This window comes from Syngnathus floridae, chromosome 14 (genome assembly GCF_059516105.1).
Source record: "Syngnathus floridae isolate MCC-2025c chromosome 14, RoL_Sflo_1.0, whole genome shotgun sequence".
In the NCBI taxonomy this organism is placed as follows: Eukaryota; Metazoa; Chordata; class Actinopteri; order Syngnathiformes; family Syngnathidae; genus Syngnathus; species Syngnathus floridae.
In genome coordinates, this window is record NC_142426.1 from 2,585,924 (window position 1) to 2,595,969 (window position 10,046).

The 10,046-nt window shown below is 45.7% G+C and overlaps 1 protein-coding gene across 3 annotated transcripts; it reads right to left on the bottom strand.

The window, feature by feature from the left end:
• Window positions 1–922: 922 nt before the first annotated feature.
• arhgap30 (Rho GTPase activating protein 30) lies at window positions 923–9,986 on the bottom strand. Of its 3 annotated transcripts, XM_088395777.1 has the most exons (13): window positions 9,605–9,986; window positions 8,763–8,976; window positions 8,596–8,698; window positions 8,388–8,532; window positions 8,207–8,289; window positions 8,041–8,148; window positions 7,841–7,959; window positions 7,614–7,767; window positions 7,416–7,513; window positions 5,054–5,125; window positions 4,241–4,864; window positions 4,027–4,157; window positions 923–3,730 (listed from the first exon to the last, which is right to left on the bottom strand). In XM_088395777.1, exons 2-13 carry the CDS (start codon window positions 8,848–8,850, stop codon window positions 1,931–1,933), a joined length of 3,525 nt encoding a protein of 1,174 aa, XP_088251903.1. In that variant the 5' UTR covers window positions 8,851–8,976; window positions 9,605–9,986; the 3' UTR covers window positions 923–1,930. The 3 variants fall into 3 exon arrangements, with proteins under 3 accessions (XP_088251903.1, XP_088251902.1, XP_088251901.1); XM_088395776.1 differs by having other exon boundaries at window positions 7,841–8,148; window positions 9,718–9,986; XM_088395775.1 differs by having other exon boundaries at window positions 7,841–8,148.
• Window positions 9,987–10,046: the final 60 nt, after the last annotated feature.

Below are 10,046 nucleotides of genomic sequence, written 5' to 3' on the forward strand. Positions count from 1 at the left end.
ATCGTTCACTCACGAGCCAACACTACACTGCAGTAGTGATACACACACACACAATGATATGACAAACACGATGATACGACTTTTCACGCACCTGCACTTAACGAGGGAATCTTGGAAAACATGTTGGAACGCGGCCCCGAGGACTAGAGCTTGACACCTGTGACCTTTGACCATGATATTTCCCTAATAAAGTGGCCTGTTATTAGGTACACTTGAAAATGGTGGTGTACCTAATGGAGTGTCCGTGTGACTCCCTCGTTAAGTGCACCTGCGTGAAAAGTTTTAGCTCCTTTTGAACGTGAAAGGAGCTAAAACCTTTTACGCAGGTGCGCTTAACGAGGGTCACTTGGAAAACATGTTGCAACGCGGCCCAGAGGCCTAGAGCTTGACACCTATGACCTTTGACCATGATATTTCCCTATTAAAGTGGTCTGTTATTAGGTACACCTAAAAATGGCGGTGTACCTAATGGAGTGTCCATGTGATTCCTTTGTTAAGTGCAGGTGCGTGAAAACTTTTAGCTACTTTTGAACGTGAAAGAAGCTAAAACTTTTCACGCAGGTGCACTTAACGAGGGTCACTTGGAAAACATGTTGGAACGCGGCCCCTCGAGGACTGGAGGTCGACACCCCTGGTTTAAGTGAAAAGTGCCACACCCGCCCTCACCCCCACTTTCTGATTGGCTGTTTGATATGTGACGTCATTCGGACACTATTAGGTACACCACCATTTTCAGATGTACCTAATAACTTTATGCATTTTTTGTACGTGTCAAGGACGTGTATTTGACTACTTGCTCTTTGTTTGGGAGGACATCAACACAAAGTAAAACACATACATATTGTCATATAAAGCAATTAAATAAATGTCAGATTTTTGTTTTCATGCCCAAAAAAATAAAAACAAGGAATAAAACACCATACAAGTTCGAACAGGTTTTAATGTTTCTTAACATAATAATAGTACATTTCAAACCAGCAATATAATGTAGAATTGCAGTCGATATATTGGATAACAATATTTAGGCGTATATATGCATACACGTTCAAGATGACCCAAAGAGAAGCACAATCTCCCCGTTGTTGCATAACGGCGCATCCCTTTATGCAATGAAGTTAGCCGTTAGCTTGGAGAAGACGTGCTTAAAAGAAGTGGTGTTTCAGTGTGTGGTTCTTTCTTTCTTTGGCAAATCGTCAATCGACATTACATAGTTGACGCCAGGAGGGAGACTCAACACGTTCACTGACTGATCCGTTTAAGCACAGGGGGGAAGGAAGGCAGTTGACCCATTGACTCGTTCGCGAACGGGAAAGCCAGGATTCGTTACCTCACCGACCCGTTCTCGCGATGAACTGGAAATGCAAAATCATTCACTCACTCACTCGTTCACTCACAGATCCGTAAAGTTTAGGAACGAGAAATGCAATACACAACCCGTTCGTGAAAGGGAAGTGACGTCATTTCCTTCGTTTTGTTTTACGGCGAGGTGGCACTAGCTTCCATGTGCATTACTGACACCTACTGGTTGAAGTCATATGAACTGAAAGAAAAAAAATCTTCACTCTTGTTCAGTCACGGGCCGACACGACAACACTACCATCCATCCGTCAAGACAGGGCTTGGACAGCTGGATTTGAAGCAGCACGCCTCATATTTCAAGACCCACTCTACTGGCTGAGCCACAATCAACAAACACAAGTCCGGTACATTTAATCAGTTGGGAAAGTTCAGTACACACATTTTAACTTTTTCAGTTCACAGTTCATAATTGCTAATTTTATTAACTAAGTTCATCGTTGCACAAATGAACCCCCCCCCCTAGCTGTTACCCTCTGACATTTTATCAAGTCATTTTGACTGACTTTGGAATGAATGACATGCCTTAAGAACATCCCAATACTTGTGGTTGCCATGGTTGCTCACACAAGCCCTAGTTGCCGTTGTCGCTCACATTCTTTTCTCGCCTCAGGATGACTTTGGCAACGGCCTCGTCAAAGCACATGCTGAGAGAGCTGTTCCGCGAAGCATCCCTGCCACAGGTGGCACCAACATCGTCCGGCGCGTCGCCATCTCTCCTCTCTCGCTGCTGCTGTCGCTGGCTCCGGGTTGCTAATTTGCAGTGTTGGGGTTTGGGCGGCACCACCGGCACAGCTTTCACTTGGTAAACTTTGGGCAGTTTGGAAATGACCAGCTTCCTTCCTACTCCTCGCTCCTCTAACCTCACACCTTCTGTGGACTCAGGAACATGGGAACTGAGCTCTTTCAGACTTGGTGTCACTGTGGCTTCCTCACAAATGGGTTTGTGTTCTTTGGGCACGGACATTTCCGCAACTGCTCCTTTGTGTCCTTGCTCATCAAAGCTCACGCTTCTGGACTGCAGAACCATGGACACGTCTGTAAAATGTGATGGTGTCACTTCTTCACAAACGCCAAATTTGTCTTTGGGTGCTGACCTTTCCATAACGGCTCCCTCTGGTTTACATTTTTCTTTTTCTTGGTTTTCAATCATCCCGTCATTCTCTGTCAGGGGTTCATCTCTTAGACTTGGCGTGACTGTCACTTTCTCGAGGATGGCTTTGTCTTCATTGGGTAGCAACAATTCCATCACTTTTTCACACCTCTCTGGTCCTCCCTTGTCAAAATTCCCCCCATCTCCGGACTCGTCAGCCCTTTCCCCTTTCAGAGATGCCTCTCCGATTGATTTGTCTTCTTCGGGCATTAACTCTGCCACAAGTTGGTCACATCTAGCTGGTAAATTGACCTCTGGGGGGTTCTTTCCCACAGTTGTTTCCAGCTCGTCGGTCTCTGGGCTCTCTCTGACCTCCACAGTCTTTCTTTCTTCATTCTCGATCAGTTGGCACACGACCTCCTCCAGCTCGTCCCAGACCTCTGCATGGGTCTCGTATGTAGCCAAGACATCCTCCCGCGTCCCTTCCAAATTTGGTACCTCGCCATCATCTTTTGACATGGTTTCAGGATTCACATCCTCAGTCCTTTGACTTTCATCTCCATCATCCTGAAGCTCCTCTGGAGCTTCCTGGGAAACGTCTAGGAACTCCTCCACTGGGGAAGTTTCTTTCTTAGTACTACACTCAAAGGTAGAGAGATAATGGGCTTCTCCTTCATCTTCCCGTCTTACATTGTCAACGTCTACATCATCATCATCACCATCTGCCTTAACAACTGAAATGTGCTCTTGCAAGTCCACACAGTAGTGGATTTGTGCTTCACTTTGTGGTATCATCTCTTCTAATCCGTCCAGGTCATCCTGGCTCTGATTGTCATCGTTTGTGGGATTATATTGATTTGCCTCACATGATCGGTCTACTGGAGCACTATCATCCTCTGGTTCAAGGTCACACCCGAGGCTTAGGAAGAAGTCCGCGGGGAGGCTCTTAAACAAGCTGCTGTCTTCGTCACTGCTGTAGTAGTTGGCCGTGTCCTCATCTCCTGTGTCGTCACAGCAACATTCTCCAGGTTCATACGCAGGCGAGGTCATGCGAGGCAAGCTGAGGGACTTTGCGTTGCGCTCGTTGACGCTGCATAGCCGCTCGAGCTCCAGTCGGCTTTGAAGGTTTGTCTCGGAGCTCACACTTAGCCTGGCGTCAGCTTCGGTGGCGTGATGACACGGTTCCTCTGCGAGTTCATACTCGTCGTCAGAGTGTCCGGGAGGTTCCACGGAGAATACGTTCACTTGGGAAGGGCAGTCCGACAGGAAGTGGAGAGGAATCTGTAAAGACAAGGAAGTTTGAACTTGACATGATCTAAGTATTCCTGAGGAGATACACCCTGGATTGGTCACCAGCCAGTCCATAGTTCAGCTAACAAGTCTCAAAAGTCAGCCAAGTTTCAAAATGCCTGTGAAATAGGAAATACAGTACTGTCATGTGTTTTGATCTGAGGCTTAAGCAAGATAAAACACAAATGAACCTTTTAAAAAAAGTCATTTTGCTTGCTTGTGTAGTTCCACCATAACCATGCACAAAAACATTTGACTTTCAAAGTGATAACAACAACAACTACTACCTGATCGGAGTCGCTGCAATCCATGTGATCCAGGAATTCAAAGTTGTCTTCAACATAGCCAGACAGCTCTTGGTCATCCTCCGTCGAGTTGAGGATGCCAAAAGAGTCCAAAACATTGGCTGATGGCACTCCTTGCATTTGTGCAATTGAGAAAATGAAACAAACATTAGAGGTCAGTCGGAGTGCGTCGTGATATGGTGATATTGGACATTACCTTCGTAGACATCCTGTTGACAAACATCCTCATCTGCTTTGTAACTCGTACGCTTGCTTTCTATTGCTGCTGTCTCCGAGCTACAGTCTTTCCCAAGTGCTTCTTTGTTCTTGTCTTCTTCTTCTTCTTCCTTGTCAACTGGGTTCTTTGTATCGTCATCCAGGATGATTTCCTTCCCGTGTGTTACCTCTTTGCTCTCTCCTTTAATTTCTTCCCTCACTTCAACTGGCATTTCCATTTTTCCACTGTCCTGACCTCCGTCCTTACCCTTGCCACGGTGGACCACACGGCCAGTCCCACCTCCCTGTAGAAGGCCCAAAGCCAAGTTGGAAGTGATGTGCAGCGGCACCGTGACCACAGTGGGCCCAGTGATGTGCATGGCCGCTCTCCGACCGGCCTTCGCCGAGAGTCCCGGCGATCTGGATTGGACAGAGTCGCCTTCCGCGCCACCCGAGCCTTCGGGGTGGAGAGCCGTGTAGGTGCCCTGAGTGCCCCCGCTCACAAGTCCCGTCCCCCTGCGGTAGGTCACGGCATATTCGCTTCCGCCTAATGGGCTAGGCGACGCTGCGTGTTCGAAGACGGACATTTTGGCCGAGCGAGTTGTCTGCAGAGGACGTATAGGATCTGGAATAAAAGGAATAATAAGACACTTTGAAGTTAGTGAATCCCTCCCTCAGCAAGATGATCGAAGAAAAATAAAATCAGAGTTCAGTGTCTTGCTAAAGGACAATTCAACATGGCCAGCAGATGGAACCAACCTTCATGTTGGGAGACTAACACATGGCGTGATCATGACGGCGAAAAGAGCAGTACCTTCATTTGAATATGTCGAAACGCTGAGGGAATCCATGCTTCGAGCTGGACGTAACACTGGCTTGTCCTTCTCTAGACACGAAAAATGCAGAATTATAGTGACAGTCCATTTGGACTAGACACATTGATTTCTGACATCTTTCAAAATAAAACGTGAGAGACCAAACAAAGAATGAGGCACTCGGCACGCGCGCGCGCACGCACGCACGCACGCACGCACGCACGCACGCACGCACGCACGCACGCACGCACGCACGCACGCACAAGCGAGCCACAATTAAAAGAGGTCCCTTGGCACTACTCAAGATACATACCGTATTTTCCGGACTATAAGTCGCTCCGGAGTATAAGTCGCACCAGCCAAAAAATGCCCCAAAAAGTGAAAAAAAACATATATAAGTTGCTCCGGAGTATAAGTCGCATTTTGGGGGCAATTTATTCGACAAAATCCCACACCAAAAACAGTCATGAACGAGCAACAACAGGCTAAACGATAGCAACAACAGGCTAAACGATAGGTATGCTAACGTGACAAACACAAACAAAGAGCTGAGAACGGGCCTGACGTAACATATAGAGTGATTAAGGACAACTATTACATGAATAACATGTTTATAAAACCATCAGTGTCACTCCAATTCATTAAATAGCAACAACAGGCTAAACGATAGGTATGCTAACGTGACAAACTCAAACAAAGAGCTGAGAACGGGCCTGACGTAACATATAGAGTGATTAAGGACAACTATTACATGAATAACATGTTTATAAAACCATCGGTGTCACTCCAATTCATTAAATAGCAACAACAGGCTAAACGATAGGTATGCTAACGTGACAAACACAAACAAAGAGCTGAGAACGGGCCTGACGTAACATATAGAGTGATTAAGGACAACTATTACATGAATAACATATTTATAAAACCATCGGTGTCACTTCAATTCGTTAAATCCATCGATCGTTCTTTGTCAACAATGGGTGCGCATGGCTGAGGGCGCTTGCACTTCAAAATATTCCACAGGCTCATATAACGATAGATAAACTATATTTAAAATAACTATAATACAAGCCTATAATATTATCAAACCATCCGTGCACTTTAATTCCATTAAATCCATCGATCAAATTCCTCGTCCTTTGTCAACATCGCCGCGCGTGCGCCCTGACGTCAGCCTCGTCTTTATTCCACAGATCTACTATATAACAATATTGTAGCGTTAACAAAGTACAAGGATAGACGTGGGTTTGGTAAACGGCTCTTTATTAAACAAAACAAACTTCCAAGCGTGTGGCGGCGTGGACTTCCAGACAGACCGGGCGTGCGTAATGGCCATGTCCGAGCCCCGCGCACCGTTCGCGGACAACCACTCGGCCGAGCGCCGGCCCCCGACTCAGTAGAGTAGGACCCGGCGTGCGTAAAAGCCATAATAGTTTTTCAAACCTTCTCTGTCACTCCAAATCCTTAATTCTTTCAAACTCTTTGTCCTCCGTGTCACTTAGAAATGATCACCGCTAATGATGCCGGGAGTCCTTGTGTGGGCACGTTTGTATGTAAACAACCGCCGCGCCGCGCTACTGACGTCACTTGAAATAGTAATCCATTGGTACATCACGGTTCTCCAAACTTTCTTTCTGCTGCTCGATTACTGTTTTCAGCTGCATATTTTACAACTTGAAGTTTGTAACCTGCAAAATATGAGTTTCTTTTTGGTGCCATTTTTCTTAAGCCCACTCAGTTGATGAGTCACGGCCAACGGTGAAATTTAAAGCGCCCTCATCCAGTTTCGTCTGAAAATATAATTTTTTTTGGTTGTTTTATCAAAGTCAAAGTCTTCTTTATCGTTGATTTTTTTTTTATATACTAAGACACGCAAAGAGATTGAAATTACGTTTCCACTATCCCTTGGTGAGATAGTACACATATGCATACAAGCAACACAAAAAAAAACCAAGAAGATACAAACAATGAATAAATAAGAGTGTTGAATAAATGATAAATAAACAAATAATAATAAATAATAATAATAAATATTATAGGAGCAAAAATGGAGCAAGTGTACATACAGCAGACAGTGGACTTGGATATGGTGCTTTAAAGTGTTAATTGCTTTATTTGATGTTTTCTCTATTTTTCATGTTTTGAATATGTTCAAGATAAAGATATAAAAGCATGTGAAGTGATCAACTATACTAAAAATAACATGGGAAGTGGTCAACTATACTTGTAAGTGATGTCTTAATGATCAAGTAAAAATTTGTGGAAAAAAACCATATATAAGTCGCTCCTGAGTATAAGTCGCCCCCTCACCCAAACTATGAAAAAAACCGCGACTTATAGTCCGGAAATTACGGTACATACCTTTGGCCGAGTGTTTGTGCCGTCTTCTCGGGTCGTGGAAGCGATTGCTGATATTGAAAATGGAAATCCACTTCCTTCCTTTGAAGGAGCCCTTCCTCCTGAGGTACACAACAACCCAAATGAGAGCAATCCCAGAGATCTTTCCAATTCTGGAGCAGTTCTCAGACATCTTGGAGAAAATGCACTTAGTCGACTCACTTATCGGTGGTGCCTTCTATGATGGCGCGGTAAGGTCTCGTCGGAATCGGACCATCCCCTGGACTGACGTGAGGCCGAGTCTCGAAGAGGGCTTCCTCCTGGCCGGTGACGGCCGTCGGAGAAGGAAGAGACTTTCTCCTGTTGTGCGCCATAGCTGAAAGAAGCAAATTGTTAAAACACACGAAAGACAAGTCCTGCGCAGGCTTGAGTGTTTGTGTTGTGTTTACTTGGCTCAGGAAAAAGCTCAGGGACATGTGTGAGGATGAACTCCACTACAATGGACTGGACCCTGACCTCCATGAAGGCGGCGCTGCCATTGAAACCGGACACCTCGATGTCCTTTGACCTTAAAGAGCAGATTTGACAGATTATCGATGCAATCTCAAGTCTCATTGTAGAAGTTGAAGACGTCGTGTGGCGTCCACACCGGAGCAGATTGGGCGCCCAGACAATGGCCAAGTTCCTAGCGTGCATGTTGGTCTCTGACGAGCACGAGGCCATTTTGACGAGGTGGCGCATCAGAAATTCCAAAGTTCTGAAGGGAGTAAAACATTCAGACATGGTCGGTATGAGTGAAAAGTTGAAAAGCAAACCTGTAATGCGGCGGCGGAAGTTCCTTCAGGACATCTCGGATTTTCACCAGCCGCTCGTCCTCCAGATGGATGGCCACAGCCTCCTGGAGCATGTAGAAGGATGAAGACATTTTTGGGTTGAATCTCGTGTGGTAATCATTTTGATTTTGGAAATGAAAGGATGGATCAGCTGCTACTCAACGGCAAACTTGTCGTAAAGTTGGTAGGTGAGCAGTGGGTTGGGCAGCTCCCGGAAGTACGCTTTGCACAGGGAGCTGACGCAGTGGATGTCTTGCAGGTACACTTCCTTGCTGAGGTCCGGGATCCCGTCGCTCTCAAACTCGCTCCTGGCAAAAAGGGTCACACGTGTGCCGTAGGGTGCGCACACGGCGGGGTGAAAAAAAACTCACCTGAGCTTCTGGATGTTGGAGGAAACACCAGACAACCTGTAGATTCCGTCCACTACACCGTGTTCCTCGACAAACTGGCAGCAGCACCTCAACACTTGAGGGACTGCAGAGGAAAACCTTTGTGAAAATTCGGAAGGGAAGTGTCTAGGACCACCCCCCCAACTTACTCTCCTGACCAGTGGCATTCAGGTGCTCCAGAAGATCACAAGCAAATACTTTCTCTTTGCTGGCCCCTTTTCTCCGGACTCTCCTCATGGCTTTTCAATGGTTGTGTTCCCACCGCCAGTCCAGCCCAGTTTTGGACTGGATGCGACTGGACTTTCGAGCAAATTGAGGCCTTGTCCTCAGTGCAGGGACATGGTGCTTTTGATCCACTTGACTCTATCAAAGTACAAATAAGGCACATCTTATCATTGCAGCAGGACATTTGGAATGGAATCATTTTCTATTCACATGAACTGCTTTCACAAGCAACACAATTGAATTTTCAAAGAAGTCGAAGACGCTTGATTTTTCTGGCTTTGTGTTGTGGGTGAAAACAAGAGTCAAGCTAAAAAATGTCAATCCAAATAATAAATAAAGGTATTATTCCTATTTATTGTAGAAATCTTGAAAAACATCACATAATGTGCTTCAAAAATGTGATTAAGAAACATGATTTTCTTTCCTCTCTCCAAAATTGTTACATTGAAGTGGGGTCCATCGTGGTCTCTCCCGTTACGGGGTCCCTGGCCCTAAAAAGCTTGAGCTAGCATTGTGCATGTGCGGTTCACCACTTCCCTCCCTTAAAGTGATGCACTTGATTTATTTGCAAACGGCCGCACCCATGCCTCCCTGAAACAAAACCAACCAATTGGTCTCTTTTGGACCCGAGTCCTTAAAACCAAACAAAAGCGAAGCTCAGGTACTCGAACTGTGTGAACATCCGACTCTTTTCTGCCAATTTCACGGATGCCAGCAAGCCCGTGTGTCGATGTAGCGGAAGTGTGAAAAACTTGCAATTAGTCACCTAAGATCTGCCGTCGCTGTTCGTATTATCCCGACACCTGCCACCTTCACTCCAGGGACTAAGAACATTGACGCTTGTAATTTTGAAAAAGTGACAGAAAATGACTGTCCTACCTTCACTCTGCATCTGCCCACACACAAAGCGCAAATGACGCAAGAAAACCACCAAACTTCCCCTGTTCACTTCCTGAACGCTGCCTCGGCTGCAAAGTCTTCTGATTGGCCGAGAGACTCCGCTGCTTCTTCTTCACTGCATCCGGTTCCCTTCCGCGGATGTTTCGAGATACTTGCACAATTTCCAAGTTGGGTTCCAGCCGGAGTTTATTGACACTGAAATGAAACTCAAGGAGAATTGGTTATTTGAAACAAAAACAACAACAAAAAAACCAGTATCTGCTTTTTGACCAGAAGAGTCTTTGTCATTAGACAAATATTTGAAAAAA